Genomic DNA, 15,332 nt, shown 5'->3' with positions numbered 1-15,332 from the left:
GGGTCTACCCACCTGCACACCTCCACCACTGCAGTTGCCTCCGAGCTTACCTGCTCCTTACCCTAACCTAACTACCAGGGGAAGGCCCTCTGGCTCTCTCCCCACTCCGTGCCCTCTCTGGCACTGGGCTGCCCGATCCACACCCGGGATCCTCAGGCACCCACTCACAACTACCGGCTCCCAGAGCCCACCTGCGGCCTCACCTGGCCGACATCCTCACAGTGGTGGAGTGCCCAACCAACTACACACACTAACAGGCTACACGCCCAGCCATTTCCACAACACTAATGCACCCATTCACAACACCATTCTGCAACCGCACCACAAATGCCAATATCCAACCACAATTTACCTGCACCCTCTACCTAACACTTACACTACCCGCCCCGGGTGCTCGTGAAAGGGGTCCACTCTTCCCCCATCCACACCTTCGCACCATGCACACCACTCCGTACCACTCACTCCAACTCTCTCCACACACCTGTACCTGCACACCTGTGCTCTCACACCTGGTGCCACCTGCACCCTTCTCTCCCCAAGCGCATTCGCGCTGATCCACACACTCACTACTCATACACTGCTCCACACACCTGTCCAGTTGCACACCTGTGCAATCACACCTGTTCAATTCTCACAAACACGGCATCATCTCAGCTAACTACTCCCTTCTGAAACTTGCGCTTCCCAGTCGTCCCTTTAAACTATTGCGCTCCCTCGTCATTATCATCCACACTAATCTACCTGCGTCCCTACTACAGGTATCAGTCACTAACTAAACTCAACGTTACCTAATGTCAATCTCTTCTAGATCCCTACAATATAACCTAACCCACCCGGGCTAGTTTTCACTGCCATACACCCCATAATCTAGTGCGCATTTGCCCCACATGGGAAGGGTGGCAGGGATGCCATCCCACCACATCGGGGGTCTCTCACTACCAATTTTGCACATCAAATTTCAATAAATCAAAAATTTGCCAATCACTACCCATCATCTGCCAATCACTACTGCCAATCCCTTGCCAATCATCAAATTTTGTTTTTCTCTAATTTTGGGTCCAAAACACTAACCTCATCACCCAGTCTACTCACTACTACCTCTCGGTGCGCCAATTCACATCTACAGCCCGGCTTCGTACAGCCGAGCAATGAATGCGGGTCGTTTTGTGCCAGCGGCTGGATACGTCCCGCATTCGGTGCAGGGAAGGAGGTTTACCCGGGCCGAGATCCCACGCACCATCTCGGCACGGAGCCATCCAATGTCCCGATCTCGACCTGCCGGCACGTCTCAACAAAACGTGGTCGCCATAACGACTCTTTCTATCGGGCCGCCCGCTCCGCCTAGTGGAGCACGGACGTTCAAAGCGAGGCCCAGCACGGATCGCGCACGGCGGTCCTTTCGAACCCGCCGTGGCTCGGATCCCCGCTGGTTCTCGCGGCACGCGAAACCCGGCACGCACCGAGGGCCCGCTTCGGCTAAAAGTCGACCTAACCTTTAACCCGGTCACCGTCGATGCTTCACCTGCTTGCTTACACCCCGCAGCCCGTTCCTTGCTCACACCTCCAGCCGTTTCCATGCTCCTTGTACCGTTCCTTACACACCCAGGCACACCCATTCCACTCACAGCCTTGGTCACACACCTGACCACCGAACACTTTGGCACACATCCGTTGGTAGCACACCACACCAACACACCTCTTCGCGCCCCCTCCTCTGTCACCTCCTCTGTGACAATCACAGGTGTGCCCTCATTCGCACACCCATCCACGTGCCTCACCACCAACCCCAGCGTGCATTCCCACTCACGCTCTACCATTCCAGGTGTGCATCCTTCCATCCCAGGTGTACATCCTCGCTCACCTGTCACAACTAACTCACGCTCCATGTCACTCTCACTACTTTCACCTCCATTCCTGACAGCGCACTCACCCTTACTCTTGACAGCGCACTCTTTCCCCATGCACCTGTCCGTTACACACCTTTCTCGCGCACACTCTCCCGTTACACCCTCTGTAACACTCACCACAGGTGTGCATTCTTCCTTGCCTTTGACAGCGCACTCTTTCCCCATGCACCTGTCCGTCACACACCTTTCTCGCGCACACTCTCCCGTTACACCCTCTGTAACACTCACCACACCGCGCTTCCATGTGCCCCCTCGCACACGCGCTACGACCGACTCACTCTCGCCAGCACCCTCACTCCTTGGCACGCACTTTTTCCTCACACACCCCAGAGTCGGACTTTCTTGCACACCTCCTCTTTCGCACACCAGACCTGTCGCACACTTCACCCACGGCCTCTCACGAACACCCGGGTCTATCTCGACCCCCAAGCTTCTTAAATCCCCTGGCGCATCATACGCACGACCATATTGGTCACCACTTACACCGGGTCCTCTTCCTCTTCGCTTCTCCTCCATCACCTGCGAATCCCTCATCCGGTTAATGAGCACATCATCACGATCCAAACACAGACTTTGGACCAATTCTTTTACTTCCTCCTTTATCTCTTTGTTATCCTCTCTCCGTCGCTTCTTAATTTCGCTCACCCCTTCTTCCACTTCTTCTAATTTCTGCTTCACCTCTTTTATGTCCCGGTACGTCTCCTCAAGCTCATCCTCTAAGGCTACCTTGACCGTTTCCATGTGCGTCCTCACCTGCCGGTCCGTCGTCTCCATAACCTCTATCACCTCGTCCAGCCTCGTTGTCAGTCCCTCACGTACCATCTGACATTCCCTCTTTGTCGCTATCAAGTCGTTTTTTATGTCGTTTTGTGTCGCTTTTAATCCTCCTTATACCGCAGTGTTCCTTTGAACCTGCTCCTTTACTTCTTTTTGTCCCTCCGTCAGCTGTTCCACCTCCTGCGTCAGGACCTCTATGCCCCCTTGTAACTTTACAGTCCCCTTTCTCACCTCCTTCTCCATGTGCTCCTCACAGTGCCTCACCTCCTCGCGCACTCCTCCGACCTCCTCACTCACTCCTCTTCTGATCTCCTCTCCCATCACTTGCATCTCCTGCCCAGATGCCACCCTCATCTGCTCCATTTCCTCCCTGTGAGCATCCAGTTTGGTTTCTACCCCCATTCTGACCCCCTCTATCTGCTGCTCCATTTGTTTAACTTCCCTTTCCGCTTGGTCCCTCATGTCCCTCAATTTGCCTTCCATACTGTTTTCTAACCCCTCTAACCCATTTTTCACTCCCTCTATCTGATTCTCCTGGGCAGCCATTCTATTTTCTACCCCCTTTAACCCATGTTTTACTTCTTTTATCCCGTTGTCTAACCCCTCACCGGTACCCCTCGCTTCGTCCCTCATTACCCCCATTTGGTTTCCCAAGTCATTCCTCAGGTCTTCACTTGTCTGGACCATGAGCGCCTTTATTTGTTCCATAAATAGGCCCCAATCCATCGGCGGCGCTGCTACGGTCGCGGGCGCGGTGACCAGCGAGGCGCCATTTTGTGCGTTTGCTACCCCCGCTGTTTCGCTCTCCTCACGTGTCTCAATTTGGTCCTGGACCGACCCTGCTTCACTCTCCCCTACCGGACCCCAGCCGTCTTGATCCGCCATAGCGCGACTTTCAAAATTCAGGTTTTGTAAAACAAAACAAATTTCGGCCGCTCCAAATTTTGACCAAATTTTTTTTTTTTCCTCTATTCGTTTTTTTTAAAAAATTTGGTCGGGCCTCGAATCTCACTCCCAGACACCAATTGTTACAGACGTGGCTTGGATGTTATTTACCGAGCGGTTTTATGGTATGACCACGTCTGCACAAGTTACCCGATTGTGCCCGAACGTTGACTAGTCGCGCGATGCTGGCTCAATAAGAAAAAGAAGACACCCGGCTGGATTACAATAACACAATACGACACCAATGTTTCAATTCTCAAGACCTCCGGAGGAGATTATATTCGTACGGAAAGGTCAGATTACAGGGGCTAGAGGTATAATCACAGAAAGACAGGCACTTAGACACACTCTTATATTAACCCCGGACAGACGACAGACAAACGGGACAACGGCTGACTCACACGGGGGTTGATGACAGGAAAGCGGGTATCGATGGCTCCAGGTCCTCCTGGGCTCGGGGCAGGGTACAGTACGGTCCGGTCCGGTCCAAAGATGCGGGGAGGTATCGTCGCGCTGGGGGTGGCGGTGGCTTCTCTCTCCAAGCTGAGGCGCATCTCACGTCACATCCGGCGCGGGGCCGCGTATATCCGGCGGGGAGTGACACGCCCTCGGCTCGTTAGCGCCGCCCCAGATGGAATCGGCACGTTGCTTCTCATTGGGTGCGTGGGGGGGTTACTGGCTCCGCCCCTGACGAGGAGCTGACAGCCAGCCCCTTCGGGGTAACGCCGTGGAGCGCATGGTCATGGCGGGTAACCGAGCCGGTGTGAGGACGCACACTCCCCGCCCCTCTGTTGTTGTAGTCGTAGTTGTAGTTGTAATTGTTGTTGTAGTTGTTGTTATTGTTGTTGTTTGGGGAAGAAGATGGGAGGAGGTATGGGAAAGGTCCTAAACTCACTACTGATGCCATATAATCACATTCTGGTGCAACGAAGAGTCATAATTAATGGAAACGAGGCCTTAACTGACATAGATTAAGAATAACTAGGAAGATGTCCGAAAGTTGTCTACGTGTGGTGCGGTGGACCTGGGCACGACATTTAATGGGGGGATAAGGGGAAGGTCGGCTCTACTGATTGTTGTTTACATGCAATGGGACTAGGGAATGGGGGATTGGGGAAAGTTGGGGAGTATTGGAGAAAATAGGGGAATATTTACAAGCGGATATGGAGGCCAAATTCCATATTCGCAACAATATATATATATATAGTCACGTGAAAAAGTAAGTACACCCCATGTAAAGTTTTGACTTTTTCAACATATTTCAACATACAGCTATTTGATCTTCATTTCAACAATATTGATAGATAAAGGTGAGATATAATATAACAAATATCATGAAACATTTACATTTTGTAGTCCATTGTATAATTTAAATAAACATAAATGCAAATTTCGCATGTGGAAAAAGTAAGTACACCCTTGGCTCTAATAGGTGGTCTTGCCCCCTTTGGCAGAAACAACCTCAAGTAGGCGTTTCTTATAACTGTCTACCAGTCTCTGACATCGACTGGGAGAAATTTTTGCCCACTCCTCCATGCAGAATTCTTTCAGCTGGGCCATGTTTGAGGGGTTTCTTGCATGCACAGCTTGTTTCAAATCCCCCCACAACATCTCGATGGGATTTAGATCTGGGCTTTGACTTGGCCATTCCATAACCCCCAATTTCTTTCTTTTCAGCCATTCCTTGGTGGATTTACTGGTATGTTTAGGGTCATTGTCATGTTGCAAGGTCCACCTTTGGTTGAGGTTCAACTTTCCGACAGATGGCCTCACATTATCCTCAAGCACCTTCTGGTACAATGAAGAATTAATAGCGGATTATATGATGGTGAGCTGCCCAGGCCCTGAGGCAGCAAAGCTGCCCCAAACCATAATATTTCCACCACCATGCTTTACAGTTGGTATCAGGTTCTTGTGGTCAAATGCTGTCTTTGGTTTTCGCCAAACATGTCTTCTGGTACTGTGGCCAAATAGCTCTACCTTTGACTCATCTGTCCAGAGCACATTGTTCCAGAAGTGCTGGTCTTTGCCGAGGTGTTCATTGGCAAACTTTAGGCTTGCCCTGATGTTCTTTCTGGACAGCAAAGGTTTCCTCCTGGCACACCTCCCATGTAGATCAAATTTGTACAGCCTCTTTCTTATGGTAGACTTGTGCACTTTGACATCAACAGTGGCAAGAGCTACCTGTAGGTCCCATGATGACATTCTGGGTGTTCTTAGAGACTTCTTTCAGCATCTTGCGGTCTGCTCTCGGGCTGAACTTGCTGGGGCGGTGGGGCGACCTGGCCTAAACAAGTTGGCAGTTGTTTGGAATCATCTCCACTTGTAGATGATCTTCCGGACAGTCGAATGATTGATTTCAAATTGTTTGGAGATCTTTTTAAATTCCTTCCCAGACTCATAGGCATCTATAACCTTCTGTCTGAAGGCCTCAGAGAAGGCGTCTGTCTGAAGACCTTCTGTCAGAGAGCTCTTTTGATCTAGGCATGGTAATGCCGCACACTTCAACAACAAAGAGCAAACCAAACTAAATGTCGGAGGTTTAAATAAGACAGGTTCCTCCAAGATCCTCTCTAACGATGTTCTAATCATTTACACCTGAGCTGGTGCACCTGATTCTAATTTTAAGTATTTGAAGTAGTGATAAATGTAGGGGTGTACTTACTTTTTCCACACGCGAAATTTGCATTTATCTTTATTTAAATTATACAATGGACTACAAAATGTAAATGTTTCATGATATCTGTTATATTATATTGAAGGAGCCGGGGCTCCCACGTCGATCGGAAGAATGGACGCGACAAAAAGCTAGAATTCATCTGAGTTGCTTTAATGAAATCAAACACTCAGGCACTCTGAAAAACCGTTTATCAGTCAGCAATATATATCTATTCCGCCAGGGGGTTTGCCCAGGCCCGGCGCCAGGGGGCGTGGCCCAGCGTCCTGGCTGCGGCCTGGCAAGTTGAGGGCGAGCCTGGGCGTCCTGGACGAGCCCGGCATGGTGATCGCTCCGCGTCCTTGATAGGTGCAAGGCGATTGTGAAAACTCAGCGGCAGCCGATACACACGTCCCCCCAGAATCGACTTGCACCGGCAGGGTCAATTTGAGGGGGGTCCTGATGACCCGGCCGAAGCGACCCCTGGCGGGTCGTGGGAGGGGGTCCGGTGAGGTGGTGGGCGGTCGAGTGGGGGGCACCGTGGACGGGGGACGGCCTCGCCGCGGCGGAAGGGCCACCCGTGGTGGGTGGTCGACGTCCACGTGCGCCGGCTTGAGGCGGTCCACAGCAATCCGGTCCGACCTGCCGCCGATGTCGATGACGAACAACTTGTCGTCCCGTCGCAGCACCCGGAAGGGCCCGTCGTACGGCGGCTGGAGTGGCCACCGATGTGCGTCGTGACGCACAAAAACATACTCCGCTGTGCGGAGTGCTGGGGGGACGTAGGACTGGGGGTCACCGTGGTGGGATGTTGGCACGGGGGCAAACCGTCGGGCGGCCTCCTGGAGGTCCGAGCGCTGGTGAGCTGCGGACCAGGGACTGGTAGCGTCGGGCACAAATTCGCCCGGGACGCGTAGCACCTGGCCATAGACAAGCTCGGCGGTGGATGCCTGGAGGTCCTCCTTGGGGGCCGTGCGAAGGCCCAAAAGGACCCACGGCAGCCGGTCGGCCCACCCGACGTCTTGAAGGCCGGCCATGAGCGCGGCCTTCATGGAGCGGTGGAATCGCTCGCACAACCCGTTTGCTTGGGGATGGTAGGCCGTAGTACGGTGGAGCTTGATCCCCAGGTTGCGGGCGACCGCGCCCCACAGCTCGGAGGTGAACTGTGGACCGCGGTCTGACGAGATGTCCGCCGGTGCGCCGAAGCGGGCGACCCAGGTGGCGATGAAAGCCTGCGCCACGTCGGCGGTGGTGGTGGAGACGAGGGGAACGGCCTCCGGCCACCTGGTGGTCCTGTCCACCATGGTGAGCAGGTGTGTGAACCCCCGTGACGGGGGGAGGGGGCCCACCAGATCCACGTTGACGTGGTCGAAACGTCGTTCGGGCACGGTGAAAGGTGCCAGCGGGGCCTGGGTGTGTCGGTGGACCTTGGCCCGTTGGCAGGCCGTGCAGGCGCTGGTCCAATCGCGGACGTCCCGACGAAGGCCGTGCCAGACGAAACGCGCCGACACCAGCTTCTGGGAAGCTTTCCGGCCCGGGTGGGAAAGGCCGTGGAGGGAGGCGAAGATGCGGCGTTGCCAGGCGACGGGCACGATGGGGCGAGGCTGGCCTTGGGAGACGTCGCAGAGCAGGACAGTGTCCGCGCAGGGGATGTCGGCCAGGCGGAGGCCCGTGTCCGCCGCCCGGAGGGCTTGCACCGTGGTGTCGGTGGTTTGGTCCGCCGCCATAAGCGCAAAATCCACGCCCAGGTGGACCGCGTTCGCGCTGGCCCGGGAAAGACAGTCGGCCACGGCGTTGTTTTTGCCGGCGACGTGCCGGATGTCCGTGGTAAACTCCGACACGGCGGAGAGGTGGCGCTGTTGGCGGGCCGACCATGGCTCCATGACCTTGGCCATGGCGTAAACCAACGGCTTGTGGTCGACGAACGCCGTGAAAGGTCGGCCCTCCAGGAGGTGGCGGAAATGGCGGACGGCCAGGTGTAGACCGAGGAGCTCCCGGTCAAACGTGCTGTATTTGAGCTCGTTCGGCCGGAGCTGCCGGCTGAAAAAAGCGAGTGGCTGCCAAACCCCGTTCACCCATTGCTCATGTACGGCGCCCACCGCGTAGTCGGAGGCATCCGTGGTGAGGGCGATGGGAGCGTTGAGCACCGGGTGAGCGAGCAGTGTTGCGTCGGCGAGGGCCCGCTTTGAGCCTTGGAAGGCCGCATCCATTGCTGCGGACCAGGCGATGTCGTGCTTGGCCGGCATGCCCCGGAGGGCTTCGTAGAGGGGCCGCATGAGCTGAGCAGCGCGGGGCACGAAGCGGTGATAAAAATTCACCATTCCCAGGAATTCCTGCAGGGCCTTTATGGTGTGGGGACGCGGGAACGTGGTGATGGCCTCGACCTTGGTTGGCAGCGGCACGGCCCCGTTCTTGGTGATGTGATGGCCCAAAAAATCAACGGCCGTCGTGCCGAAGTGGCATTTGGCCGGGTTGACGATGAGGCCGTGCTCGCTGAGGCGCTCGAACAGTGTCCGGAGGTGGAGGAGGTGCTCGGCCCGGGACGTGCTGGCGACGAGGATGTCGTCCAGGTAAACGAAAAGGAACGGCAGGTCACGCAGCACGCCGTCCATCAAGCGCTGGAACGCCTGAGCCGCGTTCTTGAGACCAAACGGCATCCGCAAGAATTCGAATAAGCCGAACGGCGTGATGACTGCCGTTTTAGGGACGTCGGCCGCCCTGACAGGTACCTGGTGATATCCCCGTATGAGGTCAATTTTCGAAAAAATGACCCGTCCCGCCAGACGGGCGGAGAAGTCTTGGATATGCGGGATCGGGTACCTGTCGGGGGTGGTAGCGTCATTGAGACGGCGGTAGTCGCCACACGGGCGCCATCCACCCCCCGGCTTTGGCACGATGTGCAGTGGCGAGGCCCACGCGCTATCGGAGCGCCGCACGATGCCGAGGTGCTCCAACGCGTCGAATTCGGCCTTCGCTACGGCGAGCTTGGCTGGGTCGAGGCGGCGGGCCCTGGCGTAGACCGGCGGGCCCGTGGTTGGTATGTGGTGCTCGATCCCATGCCGTACTGCGACGGCCGAAAACGTCGGCCGCGTGAGGGCCGGGAACTCCGTGAGCAGGCGAGCAAACTCGTTCGCCGCCGGGACGGCGCATGCCAGCTCGGTCGGCGCGGAGCTGCTCAATGTGCATACCAGGGAGCTGAAGGTTTCAGCGTTGATTAAACGACGCCGTTGGACGTCCACCAGCAGTCCGTGTGCGCAGAGGAAGTCGGCGCCTAGCAGAGCCACGGGCACGTTGGCGGTTACAAACGTCCAAGCAAAGCGTTGGCCGCCGAAGCAGAGGGTGACGTTGCGCGGGCCAAAGGTGCGGATAGTCGATCCGTTGGCCGCAACTAAGGAGGGGCCGCAAACCGCGGATTGCCTGTCCTGGTCAGAGGCGGGTATGACGCTCAGTTGGGCGCCGGTGTCGCACAGGAAGCGCCGTCCGGACGCTTTATCCGTGATGAACAGTAAGTTGCCCGTGTGGCCGGCGCTCATGGCTGGTAATGAACGCCGGCCCGGCCGTTTCCCGGCCTGCCGAAGGTGCACGGGGGTCGGCATGTCCGGGCCTTCTGTCCGAACCTGGCATGATAGTAACACCACGCTTGGTCAGGTGGAGGCCTCGGTCGTCGTGCCGGAGGTGGTCGGCTCGGTAGAGCGGCCGCCAATGGCGTCGGCAGTTCGGCCGTCGACCGTGCCGGGTGCTCGGGCGCCCTGGGTGTTGCGTCGGACGGTGGTGGGTCCCATGTCGCCGCTACGATGCGCTGTCCTGCGGCGGAGATCTTGTCGGCTTCTCTGGCAAGGGCCCGGGGATCTGTGATCGTCGTGCTTGCCAGGGCGAGGCGTACCGGGTTAGGCAGCTGACGGAAGAACAGCTCCCGGAACAGGAATGCCGGAGAGTGCTCGCCGAGCAGTGAAAGCATGTAGTCCATGCGCTCGGAAGGGCGCGTGTCGCCGAGCTCAGGCAGATCGAGCAGGCGCCGTGCGCGTTCCGCCGATGGGAGGGCGAAAGCATCGAGGAGCAGCTTCTTAATCGCGCCGTATTTGTCAGCGGCTGGCGGGCTTTCGAGGAGGCTCAGGGCGCGGGCCGCGGTAACCGACCCGAGCGCAGCTACCACATGGTGGAAGCGGGTGTCGTCGGCCGTGATGCCTCGCAGGGCGAACAGGGACTCCGCCTGTGCGAACCAAACCGCCGCGTGAGCCTCCCAGAAGGTAGGCAGTTTAAGGGCGACTGCCGTGTCCATGTCGATAGGTCACCAATGAAGGAGCCGGGGCTCCCACGTCGATCGGAAGAATGGACGCGACAAAAAGCTAGAATTCATCTGAGTTGCTTTAATGAAATCAAACACTCAGGCACTCTGAAAAACCGTTTATCAGTCAGCAATATATATCTATTCCGCCAGGGGGTTTGCCCAGGCCCGGCGCCAGGGGGCGTGGCCCAGCGTCCTGGCTGCGGCCTGGCAAGTTGAGGGCGAGCCTGGGCGTCCTGGACGAGCCCGGCATGGTGATCGCTCCGCGTCCTTGATAGGTGCAAGGCGATTGTGAAAACTCAGCGGCAGCCGCTACAATATCACCTTTATCTATCAATATTGTTGAAATGAAGATCAAATAGCTGTATGTTGAAATATGTTGAAAAAGTCAAAACTTTACATGGGGTGTACTTACTTTTTCACGTGACTGTATGTATATATATATATGTGGCGCGCCACGTAAAGTGGGGGCTTTAGGGGTGGTCAGAAAACGATGAAAAGTCCGTTTAAGCCAAGGAACACCCATAAGCCCCGTTTTCCCCTTTTCACGTGGCCCGCCACATATACTGTATATACAGTGCCTTCAAAAAGTGTTCACATCCCTTGACTTTTTTCATATTTTGGTGTGTTACAGCCCGAGTTAAAAATTGATTAAGTTAAGATTATTTTTTTGTCACCGATTTACACATTATATTCCATAATATCAAAGTGGAGTTTTATTTTATTTTTTTAGAAATTTCCTCTCAAAAAAAAAAAAGACAAAACCAGACAAGTGGGTGAAAAACTTTCACACCTGTTGGCATTTTGTCGCAAACATAAGTGACAAAGAGACAAGGTGTCACCATACTAATTTCATGATGTAAAGCTTAGAGGGTTTCGAGTTTAAAAAATAAGACATGAAGGAAATAGATACACAATGCCTGAAATCTTACATTTTGCACGGTGTTGTTTCCTCCATTGAGGATTGAAATTCCCAGCTTCAAGGTCGACTTCACCATTGGGCTTTTCTCTCCTACATGAGGCCAAGGTGTGAGCAGAAAGAAAAAAAACAAAGAAAAAAAATGCAACAACAAATTTATGAAGAAAGAAGGCAGCAAGTTCATATTTAAATGAATGGTTCTGAATTTCACCAATTGTGAATCTTTTATTATCATCTTATTCGAACATCCTTCAAGAGACATCAACGTGTTTGATGTAATGTACAAGGAATGGCCAGGGTTTGGGGAAATTTAAACACCCCTTTTGAAGATAAGCCGAAGGCCTATATGTACTGTGCCGTTGGAAGACCCATAACGCTTATTCTCTCGATATTTAATGATAATTTTAACAATCGATTTGTTTGTGTTTCACACTGAATGAAAAACGTAAAGGTAAAAACACATGTTCAGCCTGAACGGCATATAGATCAAAATGGTGGTATGTGGAGTCAGCCGTCGTACGCTGTAATGACATCATAGACGTTATCACATCACATAACCCCTGTCATGTGTCCAGATCCTCAGCTCTGATTGGTCTACGTTTCTGAGGGACATACATACATACATAGTACATACATACATATGGACAGCCAAACACTGTTCTAGACGGCTTTGCCCTATGGACTATGCTGTAAAAATCACGATTGTTATAACTAAGCGTATTTAATTAATGCAAGGCTCCCTCCTTCTCCACATTTACACAAGAAAATGTGAAATTGCCAAAGCATTAAACTTAACTTTTTCGACTGTTCGGACAATTATATTGAGTGAAGCAAAGGTCAAGGAATGTGTCAAAAGTATAACTTCATCGAGTGCAACAAAAATAATTAGCCAGTGGGATCGCCAGGAAGGCTCCCGTGGGTGCGGCTGGGTTCTCCGTGGGAAAGAAGGCAAAATAAATTGAATTAAAGATCGAATGAAAAGAATGATTAACATAATTGGAGCATTAGAATGAGTAAAGCAACAGGACACTTTCAGGTTTACAGTGTTCCAATCCAGTCCAGCGTTGTCACCGTGTGGTTTGAGGAGCACAGGGACAAAGTTACCCATCTTCCACGACCCTCACAATCACTCTCCTCCCCCCCCACCCCCCCCCCTCTCTCTTCCCCACTCTCTCTCTCTCTCTCCCAGCAGTCCCCTAGTCATGGCCACACCATTGCCAATGCTCCTCGCCTGCTTATGTATGTATATACAGAACTAGAAGACTGGACCGAGGATTAGAATGAGTAAAGCAACAGGACGAGTGAACTACGAGTTCGAGAGAGAATCGGGAAATATTGTAATAACAATTCAATAATTTAATTCATTTACTCTTTCAAAAATTTCCACTCAATCTTTGAGGCATCGTTCTCCCCGCTCCCCCCCCCCCCCTTTCCTCGCTCTTCTCCTGCTCCCTCCTCACTCTCCTCACCCCCTTCCTCGCTCCCTCCCTCTCTCTATTCTCTCGCTTCCATCCCCCTCTCTCCAGACGTGTATAGCAATGTGTGATGAGGTGTCACTCCCCTCCCCTTCCTAGCTCCCCACCCTCCACGCCCTCCCCACCTCTTCACTCACCATTTATCTCTAAACACACATCCCTTGTTTCTTGTTTCCTGTCTTCTTCCTCAACAACAACTTTTATATCAACTTGCGTATAAAGTCGTCTGAAAGAAAATCCTGCATTTCCCTTTGATATACAGGTAGAGGACAAGAAAATGGAATCACCAACAGAATGGCACTTAGTAGGGTGTTGGGCCACCACATGCATCCTGTAAATGATGAAACATGGAGTCAACAAGGGTCTCGAACAGGTGGTGTGTGTCTACAGGTGTGTTGGCAAAATTATTCCACAGTCCTCCAATTCATGACAATTTTATGGAGGCAGAAACAGCTGTCATAGGCACCTCTCCAGACAGTCCCACAAATGCTCTATTCTATGGGATTGAGGTCTGGTGATTGTGAGAGCCAAGGAAGATGGGTAACTTCATCCTCATGCTCCTCAAACTAGGGACATCATGTATTTACCTCATGCATGACTCATGCATGACATCATCCTCATGCATGACTTGGGGACAGTGATGGCACATGCCCTGTGGACTGGAACACTGTCAACCTGAAAGACACCCCTCCCAACACGGAAGAAATGCTTCATCATGGGATGCAGATAATTGCGCAGGACATTAACGTAGCGTGCTGCATCAACTCTGCCGTCCAGTGAAATGAGTGGACCCAGGCTATGTCAGGAAAATGCGCCCACACCATTAAGGAGCCACCATAACCTTTTACTGCTGTAACCATGCACTCACAGTTGTTGCCACACGTGCACACGTCTATTTGTCCAGAACGTGGTGAAGGACGACTCATAAGACCATATCACATACCACTGTGACCACTGCTAGGCAGTCCATTGCCGATGCTCCTTGCACCAAACGGATGTTGCCAAGTGTTATGAGCAGTTTGTACATAGCAACCTGACTGTGGTATCCCATCCTGTGAAGTTCCTCTCTGACCGTTTTCGATGATACAGGATGCTCACCGGCCACGTTAAACTCCGCACACAGTTTGTCCACCATTGCTTTCCTATTTCACTCCACAGTCTGGACTAATACCTGTGCATCATGCTTATCAAATATACGCTTCCGTCCATGGTTGCCCTTTGATGATGACATATTTCCTTCTTTTTCCCAGGCTGACATCACCTTTGAGACAGTTCCTTGTGACACGTTAGCATTTTCCGCAGCCTTTGTCACCGAAGCGCCTGCCAAATGCGAACCAAAGATTGCACCCCGTTCCAAGTCACTTAGGTCTCCTCTTATGGCCATGCTGGCTCTTAACCCTTTGAGTACGGGATTTTTTTTTTGATAAAAATACCCCCGGTACGGGATTCATTTGGCATTTTGGTACGGGAATGCAACGACGTACTGACGATCTATTTATAGGTATAGTCGATGACGTGTAGTAACGTCATCCGTACACAAAACTTTTTCGCGGGTTGCGGCACTGGACGTCATCCGTACTCAAAGGGTTAAAGGAGGCCTATCACTTTTGGTGGAACTGCATATTAAATATACAGGATGTTCACGCGGCTTGCTCATCTAGACAAGCATACATGTGTAAACACACACGCACACACACACACACACACACACACACACACACACACACACACACACAAACAAAAAACACAAACAAACACACATCTTAATTTGCTCTGATACCGGTGATTGGCACTGTTATTGCAAAGAGGAATGCATGCTGATTGCTCTGTTTATAGGTGCTTACCTTTGCTCGCCCCAATCATCTGCAGTACCATTTCTGCAGAGCCTCTGTCATGAAGACGTGCCTGCTGGTATTGAAGTTGCTGCTTTTCCACCTCCTTTTGCTGCTCAAGGAACACAGACGACATGGCTTGGTGATTATCGGTGTTGAAGGCCATGCCTGATATGTTGCCCACTCCCTAACACAGCTACTTAACACATGATCATATCAAAACGCCAGGCTACTGTTGAACCACAGGTACATTACCTGTTTACTGACGCAGTCAAATGAGTTCCGAATAGCACAGAGGTAAAGGTAATGCAATAACACTCTACTAGAACCTGTATTTAAATTCCTGCTGTTGTTAAAGCAACAACCGAGTGTAAACCCAATAGTCTCAAGTTCAGAGCAATTGAAACTCGATAAGTAGATACAAAAATTACAATCTTACCTCAAATGACATCTTGTCTGCCGCATCATCGTCAGAATGGCAACTCTTTTGAGAAAGTGGATTGACAGGTAAATACAGTGTAAGTGCCTTAGATTAC

At 52.6% G+C, this 15,332-nt stretch overlaps 1 protein-coding gene across 1 annotated transcript in view; it reads right to left on the bottom strand.

The window, feature by feature from the left end:
- LOC137436654 (ryanodine receptor 2) overlaps nt 1-15,332 on the bottom strand; it is a 344,268-nt gene that overhangs the window by 90,117 nt on the left and 238,819 nt on the right. The window contains exons 80-82 of the mRNA XM_078786637.1: nt 15,236-15,280; nt 14,809-14,908; nt 11,503-11,582 (exon numbers count right to left, since the gene is read on the bottom strand). Of these exons, the coding sequence (XP_078642763.1) occupies nt 11,503-11,582; nt 14,809-14,908; nt 15,236-15,280 (225 nt within the window). The remainder of the gene's footprint in view (nt 1-11,502; nt 11,583-14,808; nt 14,909-15,235; nt 15,281-15,332) is intronic.

This window comes from Myxine glutinosa, chromosome 11 (assembly GCF_964187855.1).
Source record: "Myxine glutinosa chromosome 11, kmMyxGlut1.1, whole genome shotgun sequence".
In the NCBI taxonomy this organism is placed as follows: domain Eukaryota; kingdom Metazoa; phylum Chordata; class Myxini; order Myxiniformes; family Myxinidae; genus Myxine; species Myxine glutinosa.
Note: the sequence above shows the minus strand (reverse complement) of the source record. Positions and strands in the feature narration are given on the sequence as shown.